Genomic DNA, 14240 nt, shown 5'->3' with positions numbered 1-14240 from the left:
GTGGCGCTATAGGATAAATACTGTGAGGCTCTGGATTACATCTTTGACCTAACAGTGACCAGCAGGGGAGGAGCCAGTACAGGCTTTACAGGAGGCAGAGGCTTGCAGGTCACCTTCCATGTGAAAATGTCATGAGGATGACTAGCTAAATCATAATGGTCAATGCTGACGGGAACACAAAAGATGCTATTTTTTTGCCACTATTTAGAAAATTGAAATGTTTTCAAAACAGTGTCCTTGGAAAACATTGAAATGAAGTACTCTGTGATAAATACTACAATATGTTTCATCTGAGTATTTGTTATAGTCAAAATAATATCTATATAATGTTTTTTTCCCTAAAAAACGAATGGTATGATCTCAGGTAAATTAGGCCTACAGCACATACATAGCAAATAGAAGTTCAAAACTTGTCATTTTCACAAGAGCAGAAGTTAATAAAAAGATCTAACACAACATTAGGTGATAATATGTATCATAGTGGATTTATAATCAAATATAATGTTACCGGTCACATGTGACCGGGAACCCCATGAGTGTTAGCCCAAAATGAACAGAATAGGAGGGTTAAACAGGGCTTATATAATCTGCAGCGGCCGATCCTCCTTCACTGTTAGCATCAGCACTCCTCTGGCAGCTGGGAGGACTGACTGATTTGAGTGGAAGGGACAGTGTTCATAAGGACCTGTCAGTGTGGGTGTCAACAACAATCACCAGCCCTGCCACTTTTCAAAACCAACCATGAGCTACCAGAATTAAAACACTGCTTTTTTAAACGGACTGAGTAGTTTTATAAGTTTATTATTGCGCTGTTGCGATGATAACAATATTATCAGGGAATATTTAGGCAAGTTTTACCACCAAAAATCCCAAACTGGGTCACTGAGTCCCCTCATCGTCAAAACTGGGAGGCACTTTCATATAATTTTGGTTTATTATTTTAAAATCCCATCATCCCACCGATTTTACTTGATTAAGTTTCTTTCTTTTAGTTGATTTCTTGCGCAATCCCTCCACCCCGTCCCCCACCTTTCATTAACAGTGGAAACACTTTTTTCCCTAGCAAAGTATATTGTGTGCTTAAATTGATGCTAAAGGAAAATTCCAGCCTAAAATACATTAACACCATTTGGGCTGGTGAGTTACACTGCATTTCTGGTGTCGTTTGATGTTGTATTTTTGTTATTCAGTGGCTGACTAGTCAAAAGTCAATCCACTGACGTCACTGTGTCATATTCTCAGCTACAGCAGCTACAACTGTGTTCAATAAGGGAAAAAAAAAAAAAAAAAAAAACAGAAATGTTAGTTGTCAGGTTTCAGTGTCAGTGCCAAAATTAAAGAGCAAGGGCGTCTTTGTAGAGTCACTAATTGGCAGCGATGTTAAACAAACATACAGGGAGAAATCCGGCACAGAACAGGGAACGCTCACTTTGTTCTCCCATGAAACTCCACCGGAATTACAGAATTACACCCTAAAAAAAATTTAAAAAACGGCACCAGAAACTCAATGCACGTCGCCAGTCCCTGCCGTTAAACAGGGTGGAATTCTCCTTTAATTATTCATAATGTACGATTATTGATTTATTATTTATGGGTTGTTGTGTTTTGCTGTAGTATGACATGTGATTGAACATGCTTTGAAATATGGAATTTAATCAACGCGAATGTTTTGCTATTGTCTCCTATTCATCCCTCTGTATGTGTATATGTGTGTGTGTGTGTGTGTGTGTGTGCATGTGTGTGCGCGAGAGGCTTTATTTGCATGCCTGCCTACTGTATCTGTGTGTGTTTGTCATTTGTGTGTGTGTGATTTGTACAGACACTGTGGCTACAGCAAGGCCTTCCAGGACTCTGATGAGGAGAAAATGCATTACCAGAATGGCCACGGTATGTCTGGCTTGTTTTCAGATTATTAGCGGCGGTAGATTATATCACATCCCTCATATAGGTCGCGTTTTCATCCAGGTGTAATAAAGTTCATCCTCAGAGCAAAGAATTCCATCATGCTCGGAGTGATTACAGGAGCACAGAGGCCCCATTCCCTGCAATGCTCTTTATTTATCCTCCCTCTCCTCCTCGCTCTCTCTTCTCCGTCCTCTCGCTCTGTCCGCTCCCTTCTCCCGAATCCTTTTTCTCCTCTTTCATCAGCTTCTCCTTCCACACACCAGTGATAGGGGCTCAGATGTGATGTTGTTCTCATTCTCAGATATGTGACCAAATGCTAATGTTGTTTATCTTAGTGTCATTCCCCGACGCGAGGTTCTATATTGACCCGCACACGTACGAGGACCCCTGCCAGGCAGTCCACGAATTTGCCCGAGAAATTGAAGCTTCCAGGATCAAAATAGAGAAAATCATTGGTTCAGGTAAAAACCATGAACTCGGATGTGTGCCCAGACACACTCACACACACACTCACACACACACATACACACACATGCGCGCAGTCGGAATCATCGGCCGAGGTAACTTAAAATCATTGGCTGGTGTAAAGGCTGTGGTGTGCAGCAGAGAGGAGGATGGCAGAGCGGAATCAGAGCGTTGCGTGGGACTGTCAATCAAGGGTCCTCAGACAGGCAGGGAATACTAACACTATGTCGCGGCTGGACTCTACAATAATGCTCTGTGTTGACTATGACTGCTACAAACAGGGGAATACAAAAAAAAAAAAAAAAAAAAAAATAGAACAGGGTAGGACAAATGCCAGCAAACATGCTGACTTCCACTGAGAGGCACAGATAAGGATTACACCTCTTAACAAGTCTTTTAATCTCAGATTGAGGTTTTACATTTTGTTTTTCTTCAACACAAATGGAGAAATGGGATAAAATAATCCCACTTTCTTTTTTTCATTTTTTCACTTGTTCATTTCGATTTTTTTTCTTAATGTTTTCACTTAATTCGCGAATTTTTCTGGGACAGTGGCAGATTTAGAAATGTTTCGAATATATCATTAGAATGGAATATGGAACACACATGAACTGATACATTGTATATTCCTTTGTATATAATGATACAGATTATATTAGAAATATAATCTGCCAGGTCTAATGATACAATGTATCATCATTAGACCTGGCAGATTATTTTTTCACTTGATTTTAGGAGTGAAGGACTTATTACTTGATGACTCATTGAGATAGAGATTTCTTTTGCAATGTAATGACAACTGAAGGTGTGAATCTTTGTCTCAACAGAGATTCAACTTGATTCATGCACTTTTAGCCAAAATATCATATCCTTTTATAAACATCTCCAAAAATGTATATAAAATGATACTCCTTTTCCTCTGAAAGGGAAAAGGGAGGGGGGGATAAAACATGAAAACAGCGGTAAATGTTCACTGCAGTGGTACATTTTTGCCTGTTGGGTAAATTTGAAGTTCTGCATTTGTTGCTTATTTTGTCCTGTCTCTTCAGGTGAGTTCGGGGAGGTGTGTTATGGACGCATGAGGCTCCCGGGGAAGAGGGACATCCCGGTGGCCCTGAAGACCCTGAAAGCAGGATACACCGAAAAGCAGAAGAGGGATTTCCTGGCCGAGGCGTCCATCATGGCCCAGTTCGACCACCCCAACGTCATCCGCCTGGAGGGAGTGGTGACCCAGAGTACGGCGTCACTTCGCTTCATTTTATCTCGCTCAAGACGATTAAGTGCCATTCAGCAACATTTTCAGACTTAAGTTTGTGATAGATGTTATGCCTATACTGAATAGCTTTTAAATTGGCCATTTTCTTGCCAAACAATGAAGTGGGGATTACAAATTAAATTATTTTAGGCTTAGCAGCTTGTTGAAGAGGAGTGATTCAACCCAGCAGCCTCCCCTCATGTACGTGATGGACATTCCCCCAGAGTATTCCAAAGACTATATTTTCTAGTCTAAACCTTGGTGCAAAATGTAATTCAGGAGGGGAACAGAGTGTGTCCTTGCTTTTTATTTTTTTGGAACATTAAAGGCTGTTTGCAGAAAAAAAAAAAAATGCTGCTTCTTAGTGTTAAGGAAAAAAGAATATGTGGATAAAAGCCAAGGTACTTTTTTGCGTGCAAAAGCTAAAAACAAAACAAAACAAAAAATCTTGATTTGGGTGGCCATGGAAAAAAAATATATATATTTTTTTCACATGAAACAAGACTGTCTTGGCATTCTTTCATTGATGAAGTGGTGATACACTCACATATTACAGCATTAGCATATATACATATATATTGAAATGTATGTACAGTTTTTTTTTTTTTTTTTTTTATAAAACAGAAAGTCCCAGACACACCATGCAGAAGAAGAATGTTCCTGTATGCTTGTGTGTTTCTCCTCAGGTAAACCGGTGATGATCATCACAGAGTACATGGAGAATGGCTCTCTGGACTCTTTCCTTAGGGTTGGTATTGTACCTTTTTTATCATATTGTATTATAGCTGAGGATTTTCACAGGGCGCCACATGTGTCGGACAGTAAATGTAAGAGGTTTCTTGAGCTGGATGTTGGTAAAATAGACACTTTCTTTTACAAAATACATTGCAGATTTCTGCTGTGCAGTAATTTCATGCCATATTTTGTTTTCTCATCTTTCCTTTCCTCTTTCTCCCACCGGAAATCTCTCGCTTCTGTTATCCCACAATCCTCTCATCTTTTCTGTTGCTCTTCAATACCCGTTTTTTCAGCTGCAGTTGAAACTTTCTCCTTCCCTGCCTCCTCCTTCCCGGTCTCTCCCTCCCTCTCTCTTCTTCCTTCCTGCAGAGACACGATGGTCAGTTTACCGTCATCCAGCTGGTGGGCTTGCTGCGCGGCATCGCAGCCGGTATGACCTACCTGGCTGACCTGGGCTACATCCACCGAGACCTGGCAGCCCGCAACATCCTGGTCAACAGCAACCTGGTGTGTAAGGTGTCTGACTTCGGTCTGTCCCGAGTCTTGGAGGACGACCCCGATGCGGCATACACCACCAGTGTGAGTTTACACACACAGCCAAGCATGATTACACCATTGCACACACAAACATGGAGCACACATACACATAAGGTGTTTGAAAGTCATGGCAAGAGTTGGGCAGCAGTGAATTACATGTAATAGCACTTAAGTAATCCGATTGCCACAAAACTAAGGATTTGTCACTTTTACATTCAGAGAAATTTCCTTCCAGGGACGATTCCCAACACCAGGAGTTCATTTGGTAAAATTTAGGGCAGTTCAGCTGGGGGAACATGACGCTCGTCTGTGTTTCAGCTCCACTTTGTGGTTCACGCCAGTGTATTTATACATAAAAATCGAGTGCAGCTTTAACTATAATTTATTTATTATTCTTATTTGACCTTAATTTCCCCAGGCAGTCCTGCTGAGATGTGGCCAAGACGGTGGCATCAAGACAAACATAAAAGTTGGAGACGAGCGATAATGTACAAAAGCAATGCAAATGCAATCAAGGTCACATGAAAAAAGAGAGCAAAGTTAAATATTCTCTATAGACACTGCAGTAAGCAACAGCCGAAAAAAAAAAAAAAAAAAAAGCAAAAGCTGCTCCTTAGAGAGTTTGATGCTATCATCAGCACAGATCAAAATCAGCATTTAACACATTTGTCTGTTACAGTTATTGTATAAAACACTGCAGTCAGATCACAGATACGCGGCGATGACTTGTTGCGTTTCTCAGGAACATATTTAAAGGCCAATAGAAATTTAGATTGTGATATCACACAAAAGCATAATTGCATAACCTCTTGAATAAATGGTTGGAGGTCATGTCAGCGCTGTTCAACTTAAATCGCCTTGTTGTTCCATGGAATTCCACAAAAAAAGTTACCCAAAGGAAAGTGAAAGTCAAGCTGAAAGAATTCCAGTGGATTTGCTGATTGCAGTTGTGAGCAGGAAGTACCTCTTATGGACTACATTTAGAAATAACCTTCACATGTTTAAAATAACCCGCGGGGAACGCTTTGTTTGTTTTCTACGTGATGTATCCATTTGTCAGCCTAATTAAGTGTCATTTTATATCAAGCATGCTGTAAGTAGTTCACATACTTGCTACCATTTGCAAATCTATTCTTGTCTTTGCGCTGCTATCTCAACGCACACACACACACGTTTAGTACATTTGGACTGTAAACCTCAAACTAAATCTAAATTTGACTTTAGCCTGCCATTTAACTTTTCTGCTTTGATTGTCACGTTCATTTACTTCACTGGACATCCTGGGTGAGGATCTACAAACAGAAACACAAAATCCGACTTTGAAAATGCCGTGTTTAACGTACACAGGAGAAGTTTTGAGTGCCTCGGTGACTTTTGGTATTGAGGCCAAGGGGAGCATCTCTTGTTCACTTGTCCTTCACAGATTTTTCCCCCCTTGGTCCAGGGATTCCAACCACGGTTGCAAATTTGATTCTCTGACCGCAATGCTCCCGTCACCCCATAAACCTGTCACAGAGAGTCTGGCACGTCCTGATTGAACTCAGCTGGTTGTCGTTGTCCATGTTCCCTCGCAGGGCGGGAAGATCCCTATCCGCTGGACGGCGCCGGAGGCCATCGCCTACAGGAAGTTCTCCTCCTCCAGCGACGTGTGGAGCTATGGCGTGGTCATGTGGGAGGTGATGTCCTACGGAGAGCGGCCATACTGGAACCTCACCAACAGAGATGTGAGTGCTACACAGGAGCAAGCGCTGATTTATCATCTCACAGCAGAAATAACCTGATGCATTTCCACTGGACCTGTTGTGCACCGTGGAGGTTTCTGAGCGGTGTGGACATGCAGCTATGTACTTAGACAAAACATTCAGAGCAATACGGCAGTGTATGTATAATAAAACAAAAGGATTTCAGCCATACTTTTTCTTGAAAAATATATCTATTAAAACCAAAGCACTTTGGCATGTGGCCTTCACCAGAGTTAAATCAAGTTATATTAAACCAGTTTCAATGCAAACTTAGGAATAAAACAACCAGTCACATAAAAGAACGATTTCAGAGGACTTGTAAGAAATATCATAATGTCCCCTGTAGCAGCTAATTTGAAAGCAACATTGCAAATGACAGCTATCGATACCCAATATATATCGATATATAAATGGTATTCAACACTTGTATATGAACCTACTATGCATGCAGTACACCTGGCAGCACATCTACAGTTTACCTCAGCTTGCCCCTCTTGTTGTACTTCCTTCTGCTCTCAGTGGACTCTCAGCCAATATGCTTAAAAGAGGGAGGAACCAGTGTGATGAGTAAAATGAAAATGAATACAAAACAGGCAAACTATGGATAAAATATGACAAGTAAATCCAAATAGGCAATAAAAATGTGATAATAAAATCCAAACAACAGTAAAGAGGATCACGAGGGATCAGTTATTATTTGTTATCTTTATTTTGTGAACAGGTGATCAAATCCGTGGAGGAAGGCTACAGGCTGCCTGCTCCTATGGGCTGTCCTGGACCTCTACACACACTCATGCTGGACTGCTGGCAGAAGGATCGCAACGAGAGACCACGCTTTTGCCAAATAGTCACCGTTCTCGACAAGCTAATCCGCAACCCAGAGAACCTGAAGTCCATGGACACGCTCTGCAGGTGGGTGGGCCTGTGAATAGATCCATTTTAGCGGGGAAGCAACATGGGTGCGTTGTGCAGTCCTTTGATTTAATTTGGCCAGACAGTTCGCCAACCATTTAATCAAATATTGGTTCATGTGATTAGCGGATTAAGCCGGGAGTCAAAGCAAGACTCCGCCTGCGAGGGGCTGAGAAGATGATCTCCTGGACAATACGCGGTGACAGACTGTTAGGCTACTAAGTAACTGTCCTGGTGTGGGAGGCAAGTAAATCCAATCTCATCCCGCTGCTATCAAACATGAGTACGGCGGGATAAAGTTACAGCCCAAAGTTTCCCTCAAAGTTCTCTGGCAGACGGAGTGAGCGGTCGTGTTCGTTTTCCAATAAGCTCATCTCTGATAGACGTGCTGTGCGTTAAGTAAAAGCCTCGCTGTGATATTGACATTGATCCACAGTGAATCAGGGAGCAAGTTCGAGAGGACACTTGGGCTGAGGCTGGACCTGTGTAAATTGCTCAGTTCAGATCCCGGGTCCTACAGAGTCAGCGGTGCATGGCAGTGTGGGAAACGGGAAGGAGGAGGGAGAGAGGGGGGGCAGTCGGGAGTAGAGGAAGAGGGGGAGAGGAGGAGGAGGAGGAGTGTTAAGGATTTCTCCGTGTATTAATCTACCCAAAGCAGCCATCCTGCAACCGCGGCCGCCACCTCTTCTCTATCATTTTAACTGCTATTGATTTTCTGCCTCGGCTGCTAGTGCATTTCAAAGCCCCCTTTCCCTCTCTCTCCCTCTTTTCTGCTGCTCTCACTCTTTGACTCTTTTCTCTTTTTCAGACTCCCTCCAACTAATCTTTTTGTCTTCTCATCCATCTCCCTCTCTTTCTTTCCTCCGTCTCTGTCTATCTATGCACCCATCTCTCCATCTATCTCTCGCTGCCCCAGGTTAAACAGTCCTCCTCTGATGGAGAGAGCTATCCCAGACTTCAGTAGCTGTAACTCAGTAGATGAGTGGCTGGACACTATAAAGATGGGTCGCTACAAGGACCACTTTGCTGCGGGGGGGTATCACACCCTAGGACACGTTATAGGCATGAACCAAGGGTGAGTATTGACCGTGATGGAGAATGATAACAACTCAGAGGCAGTAGTTAGCTGCTGGGCTCCACCATCTGATAGCTTTGCTTGATGTATGTAGCTTAAAGACCCTGTGGAGTGAAAAATGGCCTGGAATACTCAGCCTGCACCCAGGGGTGAAATCGCTAAATAAGTCTGAGCTGCTGCTGCACAGAGGATAATTTAAAAAAAAAAAAAAAAAATGCTTCCAGTGAATTTGAGCGAGTTTAGTGATGAAATCAGCTTGATCACAGTTAAAACTGAAACAAACAAATGAGCTGTGATGAAAGACATCATTGCTCATTTGTTTGTTTGAGTTCTATTATCACCTCCTCATATACTGTGTAATCAGTTTCTGCCACTGAGCACTGTCACCAGCACAATACACACTCCTACCCTCCCACCCATGCCCACATTTCCTTTTTATCTGAGCCAGGGATCATGAGCTGAGCTCTGATTTCCATTTCATGGAGCCTTCAAGTCCGTCCTCGACAGTTGTCATCACAGTGTCTGACTACAGACTCCACTCCCATTGTGAATTGTGTGTTGGGATCAGTCGATATGGTTGGTACTGATCTGGATATTTTTGGACTGGAGCTGCAGACACCTGATATTTTGTGTGGAAATCCAATTTTTTTTTTTTCAAGTTGAGCGTTTACATGCCAGTAAATGAATGTAATAAATAACAACATAAGTATTCAGACTTTCCTCCAGAATTTGAGTCTTGAGATGAAAAAAAAAAAAAAAAAATAGCATAAAGGCTAATGGGATGTTACATTCATGCATTCAAGCTCAGCTCTGATATCTGTCGCAGATCTGATCTTTTTCCCTTGACTGTTTGCATTCATGTTTGTATGTGATCCATAGTGAAAAGATCTCTGCTTGCTGAATGCAAAAAAAAAAAAAAAAAAAAAAAAAAAAAGTAATTTGTGCGATAGTCTTTTCATTTTCTGAATGGATGGCAGTTTATCAGATGTGGAGGATGAGGGCAAGCAGATGACAGAGGGCTTGGACTGATACAGTTCTCTAATATAGCTATTTAAAATGCAGCCTTAAGATTCAAGATTCAGTTCTTTATGTCCTGTTGTTGTTGCTGCTATCATGTCACTGCTGATTCTGAAGGATGGCATGCTGACTGTGATGTGTGCCTGCACAGTGGAAACAAATAAAATCAAATCAAATATTTTTCTGACCTAGGAAGTCATATGAACATAACTCAAGTCTGATTTGAAAAGAAGATTTTGTGTTCACACTGCTTAGAAAAAAAAAAAAAAAGATCTGTGTCACATGAAAGCAAAAATAAATAAATAAATAAATAAATAAGATTTCAGATCCCTTTAATTTGTAATTTTTCTGTTTATGTCTGTGTGTGTGTGTGTGACGCAGGGACATCCAGAGGCTCGGGGTGACGTTGATGGGCCACCAGAAGAAGATCATGACCAGCGTCCAGCTCATGAGGGCGCAGGTCCTCAACAGGAGCGTGCCGTCGGTGCACGTATAACTCCAGCGCCCAGGTTTCTAAGGCCCTCTGCTTAAACCTAGAAACCCTGGCTTCTGAGGCCTAAAGGAACTCCATGGGAATCGAGCTGATCGAAGAAATAGTCGGGAGAAGAGGATACGTGGGAACTTTTCGAGACTTTTTCCTCGGGAGATTGATCTGAGAACAAAACATGAAAGGTTCGAAATATGGATCAAGTGTACGTGACTTCTTCGGGACAATTCCAACCTTTTTTTTTTTTTCCTATCTGATTACATTTTATGAGTTTAAATGTCTTGTTTATAAATGGAAAAGACTGCCTTAATCTCCACAAATTATTTTGATTTTGTTGTCTACAAAGAGAAGATAATTTATCAAACAGGAATTTATCAGAGTAATATGATTTACTGAACCGGGCAATTGCAAGTATGTGGACTCTACGTAGAAGCTGAGGGAGGGGGAAGGTGTTTTCAGATGTGTAAATGACACACACCGTCTCTCCAGTAAAATCCTGAGGAGAACAAGCCTGAGAAAAAAGGCTTGAATCAGAAAAGTGGAGAAAAGCAAGATAGGGCTCACCCGTCTCTGCAGTGAAGGAGACCGTTTCACCCCAGGCTATTAATACCAACAGGCACATTTCTCCACCGTCCAACCTTGATGAGCGACCCCAGGAGAGCCCCGGAGCCCTCTGCCCAGTTGGAAGCTGCGCAGCGCACAACTACTGTACTTTGAAAATGTGTATGATTCAGTTATAGTTCACTTTATTCTACAGTCTTATTACGCTATTAGAGGCTTTGCAGTCGGATCCCAGCGCTGGAGCCGTCATGGAGGTCCATCGGTGAATTGGCTGTGTGCTTATAATGGATAAACATCCAGCATAACAACTGAGATTCCTTAAAAAATATGTGGAGATAATATTGTCCGATAAAACTGAGGTTACAGTGGCACAATCTTGTCTTAAGCTCCAGTCTTAACTCCGAAACAGTGAGCAGTTGTTTTATTATTTAATTTAATTTAATTTAATTTAATTTAATTTTGTTTTATTTTATTTTATTTTGCTGTTGGTTTTGTTACTTAGCTAAAAAGGCAGCAGCCATTAAAGATTAAACAATGCCACTGATATTCGCCTCACCTAAATATATTCATAGACATGGAACAGTACAACTATGAAGATGATGACCTCGTACTTCAGTGAATGAAATGAAAGCACCGCTGGTCATTGTGCAGGACCATAAAGGGGTGGCTAAGATTCAGGAACCTTATTTCATGGATTCTGGTGATGTTTTAAGCATATACTAAATGCATAAAACACATTTTTGAGCTGTAATAATACAGAAAAAAACTGCATCTATGTCTTTTCATTGCCTGTAGAAAGTTATTATATTTGAAAGATACAAATTTGTTAATTATTTCACTATTTAGGATCTACAAATAACATCAGGAAGATGGAAGGAATCCACAGACAAGCCTACATCTGACCAAAATAACAATATTATAATATTACCAGGTTACACATGTGCCAAACGGGAGCAGGTGCATCTTACAACGCCTTAAACAATGACTGTTTTTTGCCCAAATTAAATAAATCGCTGGCAAAAGAAAAAAAAAAGGAAAAAAAAAGAAAAGAAAAAGGATATTGGTGTGAACGCCTGTCTCTCCTTGACTCCCAGCCAAGGCAGGAGCAATATTGTCTGACCGGCAGTGTTTGCGGTGAAGACGAAAGTTTTGTTGCTTTGTTGAAACAGCAGTGATTGCGTTGGGCCAAGAATTTTTTTTTTTCTTTTTTCTTAAACATACAAGATATTTATTTCCCCCGGGAGCTAAAATGTTGTCAAAATGATTGTTTCAAAAAGAAGAAATATGGGATTGTCCTGGAAAACAACCGTTAACGGCATGATTTAGGAACTCATTTATTTATTGAAAGGTGTTTCAAATGAGAATATGCAGTTTATGGAGTGGTGGCATCACTGTGGGCTGGTTAGTTCTCCTGTTCCATGTCTGTGCTGACCAGTGGGCAAATTAGATGTACAATAGATCAACGTACACACAAAATCAATCAATCAAGCGATAAATGATCAATTCCAACTCAGACATTAATCACATCTATCTGCATAATTCACAGTTCACAGCGACTGTTACACATGGACCTCCAATATGGCCGCGGCAGCGTGCGCTTTGTCACCAGAAAGCCTTCGATTCTCGTGGCATTTATTAACAAAATGGCACATAACATTGTTTAATTTGATGGGACATACTTTCAGGATCAAAGTCAGCAGCACTAATACAATTTGGTGCAATATAATATATATATATTTTTTTTGTCATTGCTGGGGAAATATTAATATTACCGGGAGGGGAATAAGCTAAGCAGACTGTAAAATAAAGTGTTACCCGATTTAATGTGATTACACTGTTTTGCCTCAGTGTTAATGAAAAGGTAAAAAAGGAACATGTAAGTAGAATGTTTGTATCTAAATGCTCTGAAAAATACATAATCAGCCCTAATTTATCCCCCGTCCCCCCCAGTGCCATCAAGAGAATGTCTTTTCTTGTGCACCTCGGTAGGTTTTCCTCTAGATGGTTGATGTCTCTTTTTATTAGAGAAGAACCTCATGATATTTCTTGAATATGTATTATAGTGGCATTTCACTAATGGTTCCAATCTTTTTGTTTTGTTTTGTTTATTTTGTTTTTTTCCCCCCTTAGGATGCTTTTGAGGACACTGGACTTGAATAGAAAACCCATATTTTATAAATTTAGGATATGTTTTTGCTAGATGAATTGATTTATAATGTATACAGCGAGTTCAGTCACTGGAAGGAAGAAGAAGAAGAAGAAGATGATAAAAAAAAAAAACAACTACAGCTGGATTTATTCACATTTTATTATTTATTCATGCTCATTTGCTTTCCAAATAATACAACTCCGAGAGGTTTTACTACAGTTTATGAATCATCCTTGTTGCTAATGATAAATCATAAATGTGCAAACTGTCCATAAATACACAATAAAGGAACGTTTGTCTGTGTGTGACTGCAACAGTGATTTTCCGCCTATTAATAGCAGAATATCTGCACAGGGCTGAGACTTCAGATATGGCCGGCAAAAAAAATAACACATTTAGAAGTCAAGCACCTTGCAGAAACAAAACCCGTTACATAATTTTTCAACATCCTTGCATGGGATTTTATCACCATGTAGAAACCACCATGGAGCAACAAGTGCATCTCTGCCTTAAAGAGAAGGGAAGCTACAGTATGATGGTTGATGTCTCTTTTTTATTGTATTTTTACTGACATTATCAGGTATAAAAACCATCATGAAACTGCAAACTTTCCGTGCAAAGAGAGGCCCATCGGTTGAAATTTTTATTTTTTAAATGTTTTAATTTTTTGGTGGGGATTAGAAGCTGCACAGTTTTTTTTTTCCTCCCACACCTGTTTGATTGACGGCCTTCAATTGCTCCTGCTCCCTCATGCACTGTAAGCTTGTGAGCACATCTTGCTCATTTTCTGCTGTTCCTGGATTAAAAATCCTGAAAAACGAGCTCACACCGAGCTCCACATGCAGATTGTATTTGCCAATAATTTCAGTCAGCAGATCTTCCTCAAGACATTTTTTTCCTCCTATGTTTTCATATATGATTTGCTTTGCATATATGATTTGTTTTGTACAGTACTGCACCTGGATACAAATCCAGCATCCTACCAGGGATTATTTAATCAATCCAGTGTTCTGAGTGTGAGAACGTTAGGAAGCGAGGGTGAGGAAAGCATTTCAATCAAATATGGAGCTTTAGCTGATGATGGTGTCAGACATGGACCTTCTCACGTCAACTTAATGCTGATTAGGGCCGTAGCTCTTTCAGTTCCAACAAATGGGATATTTACACTTTGCTGGACAGCTGGTTGGTCTTCAGGGTCCAGACAATATTGTTAACACAATACAAGGAAAACAAAAGCCCATCCGGACCAGCTGGAATGGATTATGTAGAAAATACACCCACTGAAACTCTTATTACATTTATTGACTTTCAGGAACTCTCACATCTCGGTGGATGATGAAGACAGTACTCAAGAATAATACTAAATAAGAGAATCCACATTTTTTTCCATACTTAGC

General features: G+C 40.7%; 1 protein-coding gene across 1 annotated transcript in view; it reads left to right on the top strand.

Annotated features, from left to right (window-relative positions):
* Positions 1–12961, top strand: part of epha8 (eph receptor A8) — a 102926-nt gene extending 89965 nt beyond the window's left edge. The window contains exons 13-21 of the mRNA XM_030052112.1: positions 1820–1887; positions 2241–2366; positions 3420–3605; positions 4312–4373; positions 4733–4942; positions 6475–6624; positions 7364–7554; positions 8480–8629; positions 10028–12961. Of these exons, the coding sequence (XP_029907972.1) occupies positions 1820–1887; positions 2241–2366; positions 3420–3605; positions 4312–4373; positions 4733–4942; positions 6475–6624; positions 7364–7554; positions 8480–8629; positions 10028–10142 (1258 nt within the window). The 3' untranslated portion in view covers positions 10143–12961. The remainder of the gene's footprint in view (positions 1–1819; positions 1888–2240; positions 2367–3419; positions 3606–4311; positions 4374–4732; positions 4943–6474; positions 6625–7363; positions 7555–8479; positions 8630–10027) is intronic.
* Positions 12962–14240: the final 1279 nt, after the last annotated feature.

This window comes from Myripristis murdjan, chromosome 5 (assembly GCF_902150065.1).
Source record: "Myripristis murdjan chromosome 5, fMyrMur1.1, whole genome shotgun sequence".
NCBI lineage: Eukaryota > Metazoa > Chordata > Actinopteri > Holocentriformes > Holocentridae > Myripristis > Myripristis murdjan.
The sequence above is the reverse complement of the archived record's forward strand: the minus strand, read 5'-3'. Positions and strand labels throughout refer to the sequence as shown.